The sequence below is a fragment of the Canis lupus genome, chromosome 38 (genome assembly GCF_048164855.1).
Source record: "Canis lupus baileyi chromosome 38, mCanLup2.hap1, whole genome shotgun sequence".
Taxonomy (NCBI): domain Eukaryota; kingdom Metazoa; phylum Chordata; class Mammalia; order Carnivora; family Canidae; genus Canis; species Canis lupus.
Genome location: NC_132875.1, coordinates 4,031,943 through 4,044,168, shown reverse-complemented (window position 1 = coordinate 4,044,168; position 12,226 = coordinate 4,031,943). Strand labels below are relative to the sequence as shown.

At 45.1% G+C, this 12,226-nt stretch overlaps 1 protein-coding gene across 2 annotated transcripts; it reads left to right on the top strand.

The window, feature by feature from the left end:
* Positions 1 to 3,266: 3,266 nt before the first annotated feature.
* Positions 3,267 to 11,796, top strand: CCDC190 (coiled-coil domain containing 190). 2 transcript variants are annotated; one of them, XM_072814432.1, is made up of 5 exons: positions 3,343 to 3,545; positions 4,610 to 4,808; positions 9,486 to 9,612; positions 9,882 to 10,449; positions 11,315 to 11,796. In XM_072814432.1, exons 2-5 carry the CDS (start codon positions 4,613 to 4,615, stop codon positions 11,378 to 11,380), a joined length of 957 nt encoding a protein of 318 aa, XP_072670533.1. In that variant the 5' UTR covers positions 3,343 to 3,545; positions 4,610 to 4,612; the 3' UTR covers positions 11,381 to 11,796. The 2 variants fall into 2 exon arrangements, 1 of the variants encoding a protein (XP_072670533.1); XR_012025727.1 differs by lacking the exons at positions 4,610 to 4,808; positions 9,486 to 9,612; positions 11,315 to 11,796 and having other exon boundaries at positions 3,267 to 3,545; positions 9,882 to 10,020.
* Positions 11,797 to 12,226: the final 430 nt, after the last annotated feature.

The window sequence follows — 12,226 nt, the reverse complement described above, 5'->3', positions numbered from 1 at the left end:
GGGGGCACTTGATGGGATGAGCACTGGGTGTTATTCTGTATGATGGCAAATTGAACACCAATTAAAAATGTATTATTAAAAAATAAAAAAATAAATATTTGCTTTTTAGAAAAAAATAAAATAAAGGACTGGCATTTTATGTCTTTCAAGGAATTTGTCTTTTTCATTGAATTTGCCAAATTGTTGGTGTAAACTTATTTACAATATTCTCTTATTAGCTTTTTACTGTCTGTAGAATCTGTAGTGATGTACCTCTCTTATTTATGATATTGACAATTGCTGTCTTTATTTCTTTGTGGTTTTTTTTGTTTTGTTTTGTTTTAAGATTTTCTTTATTTATTCATGAGAGAGACATGGAGAGAGAGAGAGGCACAGACACAGGCAGAGGGAGAAGCAGGCTCCACACAGGGAGCCCAATGTGGGACTCGATCCTGAGTTTCCAGGATCACACCCAGAGCCGAAGGCAGGCGCCAAACCGCTGAGCCACCCGGGCTGCCCTCTTTATTTCTTTGTTACTTTTTTTTTTTAGCAGTTAGACCTTATATCCCTCAGAGTCATTTTATGTATGTTTGTTTTGCTTAGGACTCATTGAGCTTCTTGAATCTGGTACTCTGCCTGGCTGATGCTAGGCTAGCTGCCTTGTTTTTCTGGACTTCTACCTCTGTCTCCTCAACTCAGGAATCCATGCCTTGCTGCTTTTCCCTGCCCTGTGGCCTGAAACCTCTTCCCAGGCAGTAAGCTGGGGCAATAAAAGGGATCGCCTGGTTTGTTTCTGCTCTTTCAGAGACTGCCATCCTCTCTACCTGATGTCCAATGGAACAACAAAAAATCATTTCATAAATTTTGTGTCTGATTTTTAAATTGTTTCACATAAAAGAGTAAATCTAGTTCCTATTCCTTTGCTAGAAACCAGAAACTAACTTTTATTGTGCACCTACTATGCACAAACACTTTTCATTTATCCTTTCATTCAATTCTGTTAGAAGTCCTATGCTGAAGATACTCTGAACCCTTTTTACAGATGAGGAACCAGGGGCTTTGACAAATTAATGAATAAAGCCATATACTCTATTAAATGACAGAATTATTTGATCTCAGTTGTCTTTGACTACAGAAGGATGCTCCCTCCAGATAAAAAAGAGAGACAGGAAAGTGCAGAGTGCAAACTAATAAAATCCATTCTGTAAAATTTATTTTAATCATAACCACTTTAACGAGCAGTTGAAACCCCCCCTTTCTCTCAGAATGCAATGTAAGAATGACAATTTTAGGGATCCCTGGGTGGCACAGCGGTTTGGCACCTGCCTTTGGCCCAGGGAGCGATCCTGGAGACCCGGGATCGAATCCCACATCAGGCTCCCGGTGCATGGAGCCTGCTTCTCCCTCTGCCCATGTCTCTGCCTCTCTCTCTCTCTCTTTCTCTCTCTCTCTGTGTGTGTGTGTGTGTGACTATCATAAATAAATTAAAATAAATTAAAAAAAAAGAATGACAATTTTACATTTCCAATCATTATCTTTGCTGGTTTTCCTTTCTTGTCTTTTAGTGACATTGTGGGCATATTCCCCACATTCCTGGCCATTCTGGTTATAAAAAGGCCAGTCCCCTTAGAAGTTCCAATCTCACATACAATTTAAACCCTTCCCCCACCAGACTCCAAAGGACTTGGAGAGGGAGTGGGATGAACTAACTGCTTTATCATTCTTCCTTCTCCAACACCTTGGGGTGGAATGGGGAATGTGGTCTTGTTTTGTATACTTCTCCTGTTTTCTTAATATCTAATCCCCCTCCCTGTCTCCTCAATATCTAATCCCTTCCCCGGTCTTCTCCGTATCTAATCCTTCTGAGGTTGTGGGATCAAAGGGAAACAGAAGAGGCACAGCTCTTCCTATATAACTGTTGCTTGTGTGACCATTAGTAATCTTGTCCTGACCAGTGATGTTCTATGTTTTCTGCTGTCCTCTGCTCTTACAAGGTGTTTTCATGAGGAAGTTCTCCTTCAGTCAGATCTCTCTGTCCCTACTTCCTCTGGCCCCACCTGAGGTTCAATGCTCACTCTGGTGAAGTTATTACCTTATTTGACCTCAAGTCTTCCATGGTTTCTGCTTCCTTATATAACCCCTCTGCTCCTTCACATGGGGCCAGGAAACTACTCAGGTCCTCTTTGGAACTCTCAAAGGGCCAAGAGGGAACTAGGGTGGGTTGGTCACCATTCCCTTGCACTCACCACACTAAGGCTCATTCCTATCCTCCAGCCTTGGATTATTTCTGCAAGCCTCCCTTCTCAGCTCTCAAGATGACATGGAGTAACCAGCTTTTCTAAGAAATCCCTCACCATCATGAGTCCTGGTGGCAGCAAAGGGCTGGAATGGGAACTCTTCTATGGTTCTGTTGGTCATCAAGTCTAGCTGCGGAGTGAGCTGCCAGTCTCTGCCTGTGTAGGCACTCCATTCTCTACGATGGTGTTCTTGGAACCCCACCCTATTCATTTAAATACTGGAGGTGAGAGAATTACCTGTGGGAAGGCTGGAAAAGGAATTACCTCCTACTGAGAGAATAAATAATGGCCTTCCCTTTTCCTCTCCCCGGTAATCTCCTTATAATAGCTTGTTAGCTAGGTGATGACTGTGGGTAATAGGGACTGTTTAGCTCTTCTCAGTAATCTCTGGGGGGATTAATAGGCCATACAGCTGGCAGGTCTCTTTAGACTGTAGCACAAGAGTGCCTCCTGTTTTCTGATGAAGCCCCAGGCAACAGTAAAGATCCCACTTAATATTCTGCTCTATAACCAATAGTTCAACTGGTGTACAGCAGTTGCCCAAACTCTGATCACAAAAGTTGACTTAAGGTTCATTGTACCTAATTCTCATGTCACAACAGAAAATCTTAATAAGCTCTGAAGTACACAATATGGATAGAAGCCTGAGAAAAGTGAGTATGGTGTGCAAGAATGCACAATTTAAAAAAAAGATTACTCTCCTGCACAAAATGTGCACAATCTCACTCTCCTCACCCCACCTCCAGGAAAAAAAAAAAAAAAAAAAAAACCAGAAAACAAAGAACGGTCCATTCTTTTGGGGCCTGGCCTGATTTCTAAGAAGTCAGAATGAGCATGGTAGGTAGGGGGAGGGGTGGGATGACAAATGAGGTGGAAAGAGAGAAGGGGGTGGGGAAGGAGAGAGAATGAGAACACAGTAAAACAATCCTTGCTTTCATTCTTGGCTCCCATAGACACAGCCCAGAAGGAGCACTATGGGTCCCATTAGGGGACTGCTGGACGCTGGCAGGCTTCCTTAACTCACAGAGCTATTTAGAGATCTGGGATTGGTGCTCGTGTCCAGGGAGTTAGCATTCCTGCCCAGGGGAGGTGGCATGGGAGAGAGCTTTCAAGAGTATTCAACATTCTCCCCGACAGCCTCTTCCTCCCCACTCCCTAACACCAAACTCCTAAATTTCCTGAAGAAAAACAAGCTCATTAATCCAGACTCAGCCTGACATAGCAAAAGATACAAGCAGCATTCTCATGGTGAGAACTCTGGGTTTGTAGGTAAGTGCTACTCACCTGTCCTTTAAACTATAAAGCAAGCTGTCTTAAAAGGTCTTTCTGGGTCCTGAACTAATCCTCCCTTTTAACACTGAGTTTTTTCCTGTATTATTATCACCAAAGCTCCATCAATAGCAATCCATTTATATCCTGGGGGCATGTTCTGAAATAGTATTGCGAAGGACTCAAAGAAGAGGAAGGTGCGTCCTGCCTAAGCATGTGAGAGTTCCCAGGAGGAGGAAGCCAGTGTGGGCTTGGTCATCAAGGTACAAGAAGGGTAGAGAGGACCAGAGGTCTGAGAAGATAGGTGAGCATGTCCAACCCAACTGGGCTCACTAGTGCTGCCCAGACTGCTGGTTTGGGACACCTGCCTTGTTTTGTGACCAGTAGGGTCCTACCCTTCCCATGTTTGAAATGTTGACTGTTCAGATTTAGTGTGTATTATTAGACTCTATAGTCACAAATCTGAAAGCCCCTTGGGAGTGGGAATGGTGACTTGGTCACCACGACTCTCAGCACTTAGTGTAGTACCTAGGACCTGGTAGGCTACAGGCTGCATGGACCCATTCATTGTGAATGAATGAACCAAAAAGGGTCCCAGAAAATGGCTCTGTCCTAAGTCCCAGATCCTCTCCAGACCCTTGTGCAGGCTTTTTGGAAACCTCTAAGGAATTGTGGAAGAGACTCTCTTATTAAGTAAATAATGCCTTGTATAAGTGAAGTGTTTCTATTGTTTCTCTCCAAAGAGTTGTTCATATGCTTGATCTTTATGGCAATCTTATTGGGACTACATAGGGAACCTACCATCTATCGCTATTTTATTGGAAGGACACTAAGCCTCAGGAGAACAATTTTACCCTCAATTCTCTATGTCACCCTAGGAATTCATTAGTAACAGGGCAAAATTTCCCAATGGTGTGACTTCATCTGAGTGGCCAGCTGTGGTTTCAGAAAAACACAGGATTCAAATATTGAAACCTGATTAAAAGCCAATGTTCAGAGTCCTCCCATCTTTCTCTATCAGGTTAGTCATGGTGTGTGAGAGACTCTCGTATTATTGTCTGTAGACCATGAAGAGGATGGAGAGACACATGGTCATGGGCCCTCTGTATATGCACTTTGATTTGGAGAGGAAGAACACCAGGTGGGCAGAAGCCAGACTCAGCCAAAGACTGCAGAGATTAGAGCACATCTGCCTGTACCATATGAAGCTGCTGACCCAGGAGCAGAGACAGCTCCAGAAAGAACTGCAGAGGTTGCAGCAAGGTGAGGCCTCCGGGATTAGGGAGAGGCAGGCCAGGGCAGCAAGCCATCACCTGGCTGAGGCCAGAGTGGCATCCCTGCCTCAGGACAAGGGCTCTTTCAGAGACCTGGATATCAAGGAAGCAAGAACTTAACCCGACCTGGATTTGAGGCTGCCTGCCCTCCCACCACCCTCCTCCCTGGGTTACACAGCTTCCCCCAGCAGCTCAGCAGCGAGGCTTTTTGAGCTAATACTTCTCAGGCTTCCAGTTACTTCTGTGTTTCAAATGAGCTTTTTCTTGCTTTAGACCTTTGTTTTCTTTTTACATTATTTTCCATTCTGCTTTCCTTTCACTACATCTGGGTTGATTTGGTTTCATCTCTATGCTTGGTCAGCATTGATTGAGCAACTGTTAATGTGCATGTCACATTAAGAAAGGGAAGTTAAAAAAAAAAGATCCCCAGGATTAGCAACCACAGATCAATATCCTCATACTGACAGCTGTCCTCTGATGGGGCTGAGCAAGAGCATCTGGCCATTTTCAACACTCGCCAATGAGATTGAGGCCCTTCCTACCTTCTGTGCAAAACGAACTTCTCAATCACCTTCCTATGTGTGTTCACACTAGAGCCTACAGATTTTGCTTAGGTCAGAAAATTTCAAACAAGTAATTGTGTGGTATATCAGTACTGTGTTTTCTTGGACTCTGAAGGCAAAGACCCAATATTTCTGCTGTTTTCCCAAAGAGACCTCTTTACCTGTAAGCCATGTGCTCATATTCTTTATAATAATGTTCTTCCATAAAACCTCCTGTCTCCAAATAACCCTTTCCAAGTGTATACATCACTCAGAAGACCATCCAATTTATGGAGATAAGTAAGTAGTTAAGTAGTGATAATGAGAATAATGTAAGCTAAAAAACTGGTTCTGGTTAGTAGCTACTGATCATCATGGAACAAAGGACTACAGGGTGGTGTCCAGAATCTTGGACCTTCCAGAGCTGCTTACACCAGTCAAAAAAAAATGGGGAAAGAAAACTCCTCTATTTGATGATCCCATTAAACATGGTGGCTAAGAACACAGAATCTGGACCCAGACTGTCAGTGTTGAAATCCTGATTCTCATTTACTAGGGTGAGGCCTTGGGGGGCTCACTGGACCAGTCTGTGCCTCACTTGCCTCCAAGTTAAATAGAAATGATGTTCCCCACTTCATGGAGTTAGTTGAGGATTTAGGTACTTGGAACAGTACCTAAACACACAATAAGTGTTAGGTAAGTGTTTACTCTGATCACTTAATCAATCAGTCAATCAATCAATAAAAGATGGTTACAGGATTAAAACTTCTACTGCTAAAAAAACTAAACTAAACTAAACTAAAATAAAATAAAACTCCTGCTTTGTTGACAACTGCAAACTAGCACTGGGTGTTATACTATATGTTGGCAAATTGAATTTAAATTTTAAAAATAGTTTTTTTAAAAAAAGAAAGAAAACCACAAACTAGTTGTACGATTTGTAGAAACTACATCCATCATTAAAATAATTAGATTTTGCTTTACAACAAAATTCAGCACAGAAAGGACCCCCCCCCCGCCCCCCCAGCTCTGGGAAACTATAGGCCCTTCTCACTAAAGGCAGGTATCAGGACTCAGAAGCTCTGAAAATGCTAGAGCATGTTCCAGAGGAAAGCCAGGTGTCGTATTCAATGTAAATCTGTTTAGGCCTACACAGCTAATATATGGGTGCAAGAATAAAGAGTAATGTCCAAACAGCTGGCCTGGGAATTATTTCCCACAGCTTTGGGTCTGAAGGAGGATTCTGAGCAAGTAGCTGAACTTCTCTGCTTTCTATTTCCCTGTCTGCAAAAATGGTTAAAACAAACTCCAATGAGCGCTCATAGACTGGAAAAGAACCTTAAAAGCCATCTAATTAAATTCCACTTCCATTCTCAAAAGGACACTGAAGACCATATACCTACTTCCAAGGAGAGGGGTGGGGGAGGTATGCAGAAGGCCAGGCCTGAGGTAGCTGGTGTCCTGGCTGAGTAGCAAGTTTGCCTCAGTGGCAGGTAGTGTGGGAAAGTCTGGACCAGGAGGCAGGAAACTGATTCAGCGGCCTCCGTCCCTCTGTCCTTTAGAAAGTCATATTCTTTCTGAGCCTCAGGCTTCTTGACAGTACAATAAAGGGAAAGGGGGGGGGGGATAAGGAAAAGGGGATGAAATAATATGTATTACATTTCAGTATTTATCAGGCATTGCACTAGGCAGTATTTTTCCATGATTCATTTACCAAAATTGTTACTGAGATTCAACTATATGCCGGTTGGTGGATTATCTAAAATGCATATTCCCAGTCCTCATCTGTAAAGATTTGGATATTCAGGTTGGGAATTAGGCTCAAAAACCCACATGTTTAACTGAGGCGATACTAAGGCAGATTATTATGGGACAGGTATTTTGTGGACCAGACTTTACAAAACAGTATTACAGCCACTCCAATAGATGCGGGATTCTAAATATTACAAAAAAAAAAAAAAAAAAAAAAAAAACATGATCCGCTTCCTGTAGATGCTCACGTTTAAATTGGAAGGTAGCTGTGCTTGTGAAAAATTATGATAGATGCTAATTGCTGGGACGGTCAGTGGTTGAGCGTCTGCCTTTAGCTCAGGGCATGATCCCGGGGTCCCAAGATCAAGTCCCACATCGGGCTTCCTGCAGGGAGCCTGCTTCTCCCTCTGCCTCTGTTTCTGTGTCTCTCATGAATAAATAAATAAAATCTTAAAAAAAAAAAAAAAGAAAATACTAATTGCTAAATTAGAGTTATTTCCAAAGTAGGGCAGGAGCATAAGAAGATTCCTATGTCAAAGGGCCTCAGGTGAGATCTCCCAAAAAAAAGCAGTGTGCAAGCAGAATCCTGGAGGAGAATGGGGCAGGGGGCAGCACGGTTTGCATGGAGGACACGTGGGACACACCCAGGCCAGAGGGAACAGTATGTACAAAGGCGCCGCATGAGCATAACTTGCTCCAAATAGTCCAGTACTGAGGAGGGTGAGGGGCGAGGAGAAGGTGAGGCACGGTGTTGAGGCAAGGCCGTATGGGCAGTGTCTCCGCTCATGGAGAGTTCCATAGGTCTTACAAAGGAGTTTAGTTTTCACCCTCCAGGGTCTGGCGGTGGGGAGATGAGATGACATGTTCACCCTGGCTGCAAGGTTTAAGAGAATCCCCAAATTCAGACCTAAACCAGAGGATTGGCCGAGTGAAGAGAATGAGTATTTTGAGATATTTGGAAAGTAGAATCGTCAGAGCTTTGCGAGTAATTATATGTCCAGGGCCCAGAGTCTATTGCCTGGCACAAAGTTGGTTTTCAATTAATCTTATTGAGTGGGACAGCTGGACACATCCAGGTGCCGTGTGTCCACAAGGGAACACGGAGGACAGATGTAGTGTCAGGAAAGTTATGTTCATTTCTGAGCCTGTTGACTCAACAGGGCCAAACTGCAGAAGAATGACCTGGCTGGGAGAAGTAGCTTAAAATCTCTCAGCTTATAGGAAACAGATGAGGTTATTACATGGAAAAGACACACACACACTCAAGGAAACAACAGGGGAAGAAGGGCTCACGAAAGACAGTCTCCTGTCTTGACTACCTCGCAAAGAAGTGATCAGATGAAGCAGTGTTAGGAGTTTAATGTGAGTTCCAGTCCCCTTATCTGGTCATATTCCCTCTGCCTGGTGCCTGCTGACCCCATGCACATTCAGGGAACTCACTCCCAAACCAGTGCAAGACTTTCAACCCCAAGTCACCAACTCCTGAGGTGTCCTGAAGGCTAACAGGGTCCTCCAGAGCAGCCATGACTCCAAGATGCTGAAACATTTACTCAAAGAGTGAAAAACCCACTTAATCGTACCCGGCAGTTGCAACTCCTGGGTCAGGCGAGTAGGAGGTCACATAATTGAGGTGAATGAAACAATAGGGCACCATCTCTGGGTATCGCCCACGCCCAGTTATTTTGTCTTGAAAACACAATGCTTGCCAAGTAAGACATTCAAACAAAACCTCCACGGGCCTCCAGCCAGTTTCAACCTCTAATCTCAGTATTTCTAAATCCTTGTTAACATGTTCTAGGTCAACACTGGGGAGCTGCTGTAAATTTTTCTGTCTTCCCCCGTCCTGCCAAATCCGTCTTATGTGCATGCGGTCTGAGAGCGTTTGTACGTTGGTTCTCTGCCCAGAGAACAAGTTTCCAGTCCAGAATCCTTTCTGTTCTTCTCTTACTAGGTTAGTTTTTAGGGTTTCCGTCAGAGAGAACCACTAACTGGCTGTCTTATTTATTGCCTTGTGGTTCTGGAGGCTCCAAGTCCAAGATCGAGGTGTCTGGGGGACTGATTCACTCTGAGGCTCTAAGGGAAGGACTACTCTCAGGCCTCTCTCCTTGGAGTACCAGTGGCTGTCTTTCCCCTACATCCCTTCACCACTGTCCTCCCTCTATCTGTGTCTCTGTGTCCAAATTTCCCCTTGTTATAAGGACACCAGCCATGGATTAGGGCTCCCCCTAATGACCTCCTCTTAACTGGCCTATCTCCTTAAAGGCCCTATCTCCTATTTCTACAAGTTCTGAGGTGCTATGGGGTTAGGACGTCTACCTATGACATTTGGGGAAAACAGAATTCAACCGGTAACACTTTTTATTGACTCAAAGCAGATATTATCAAGAAAAAACTCTCCTCTTATTTGGGGAATGAAATTCAGAAGAGACCAGAAGATGTCCTTGTGCCCTCACCACCAGGAAGGCAGAAGCACAGAGTTCCACAGGCTAATAAAGTTAGGTGAGAAAATGCTTACTACCCTCATGGGGATGCTACTGAATCCTCCTTCCCACTTCACCTCCCTGAATCATCCTCTCCCTAAGAAAATGCTGCCTTTCCTCCTTAAGCAATGAAACACTTCCCCATAGCTTGACCACCTCCTTCTCAGCCACTTCATCACCTCAGCCAATTAATTCCACACCAAACGTGACCTAACAACTGGGAAATTCCAAATATGGGCCTTGTTGCTGGCTTTCACAGATCTTTCTTCTTTTTACCTCTTTCCCCAGAGCACTGGCCACCAACACGACCCAAGAGATATATAAATCCAAGACACAGGTGCCTCCTTTCCATCAGGCTGGTCTAAGGGACTCCGTGAAAAGCAAAGAACAGTCACTACCTCCAAACTACAAGGCTTCCCACTTCACAGCCGAGAAGACACAAGCCCAAGAGAAAGACTGCCTAAGGCCCCCGAAGGGCAAAGAGTCCAACAAGGGCATCTCTACTCTGTGTCAGGATGGAGATGTCTCCACCCACACTGTAGATCAAGGCCCCGGTTCCAGCCCAGCTGGCGAGAGTGGAAGAGCACACGTTGATGAGGCCAGGTCGGAGGATGCCAGCCTAAAGCCAGACCCCCAGGCCGGGAGACAAAGCCCCCTGAACCCCAGGGAATGTGCAGGAAATTGGAAAGGCGAGTCCACAACACCTACCTTCTCAGAGCTGTTTGCGAAGGTCAGAAACGCCCACTACCTCCGGCACAGGGTCCCCCCCGAGTCTGAGAGATTGCTTACTATCGGGGAGATATTCGGGCACGAGGAATCCTTGCAGCCCAGGGCAGCCCAGGAACGTGAGGACACGGTGAGCACCCTCCGGCCCTAACCACCCAGGTAACCTCACAATAACGTAGATCGTACTTGCTAAAGGGATGCGTTCCTCAAGAAGCTGCAGAAAGTAGTATATAATGTGTGTCGATTTTATTTTAAACCCTCGGGCCTTTTTTTCCTTTTATGGGGATAGAATCTTTCACTGAACGAGCAAGACGGGCATATGACAAATGAGGGGAGAGACGAATCTTCTGAAAACGCTGTAAGCGGTGCCCACGTGTTGCTGATGCCACCAATTCTGTGCATCTCCACTGATGACTAGACTTTTCCCCGAAAAGAAAAATATTCGGGGTCTTGCTTACTTTGGTCGCCCCTTTTCTTATAGGAGGTTCTTACGGTGCCACCTGCTGGCAAAGGACAAAGGTCTTCTGTCCTCACTGGAACGGTGGGCATAGGAGCATTCTCGGAAATACGCATCCTCGTAGGTGCTAGAAATAAAACCTGCTCCCTGAAAAAAAAAGAAAAAAAAACCTGCTCCCTGAAGGGCAAGAAAAAAATAGGATTTTTTAAGACTACCAGGCTTGCTCTCGTTAGGGTGAGAACAACGCTCTTGCTGATTTCTACATCCTAAGCAGGAACAGAAGTCCAATGTTTCTTTGCGATTTGTAAGAACACTGTCATTTCTGATGGGTTTTTTTTTTTGCAACCTATTATATTTTAGAGATGTAATATATTCTTGGATCTCACTGAATTCATTAATAAGTACTTGTGAAAAGCACTGACCTGTTAATTATTTCTGGAGTAAATTGTTCATCTTGGTAAAAAAAAAAAAAAAAAAAAAAAAAAAAAAAAACCAACAAACAAACACCGAAGTCTTTCCTTCCTTCCTTTCTTCCCAGGTGGCTCCACTTTGGTTTTCTCATTCCTGCTTTCTACCCACTCAGAGCACACTTTCTGGATCCTAATAAAGGAAGAGTAAACAATTTGTATCACCTCCTCCAACATTTCCTCCCCAAGAAGCAAAGCAACCGAGGAAGGCAGGCCGGAGCCACAGGAGGGATTCACGGACACTTACTTTATTCCCACGGGCCCAGGCCCCAGCTAGCAGGCCCCACAGTGTAGAGAGCCCCCTGCAAAGTGCCCCAGCCCCTTATTGTATGTCCTTCCTCCTTGTTTCCTGCCTAAACCCTGTCTGTCTGCATTTCAAGCATGCTCCAAGGGGGAGTTTCCCAAAGGATCTGTCTCGCTCCTCCAGGGCCTTTCGTCCAGGCCAAGCCACTGGGGATGTGGCCTCAGCCTGGGACCTGCTCCCTGCGTGCCATCAAGCCCCCACCCTGAGCACACCTGTGTTGCCAACTCAAGAAATAAACATTCTGCACGGTCCTCGCTGTGACCGTGCTTGTGTCTTCACAGGTCAGAGGGGCCCAGGCCTGCCTGGCCTTCCCACTCCGGGACCTGATACACCCTCTTTAAAATGACGTGTCCTGCGCTGCCCCAAAATTGTGCATTACGAACCTTCCATCCACACAGATTTCATGTTCTTATCATTTAGTCCAATATGTGTTCCTCCTTCGATACAACAGATGAGCACTTTTATTGGCACCACTCAACACAACCAGGCGGGAAGCTGCTGCGGGGGCCGTGGCTGCCCTAACTCATTATGCCCTAAAGGACGGGGCAAAGCCCTAGTCTTCCCGAGGCACACTGAGCTCCAGGACGGCTTGCAGCGAGTCAGCTTCAAGTCATTCATTCGTCCCATGGTCCCCCCCGGGGGATCAGTGTGCTCCCCAAAGGACACTGGGCACTGTTCA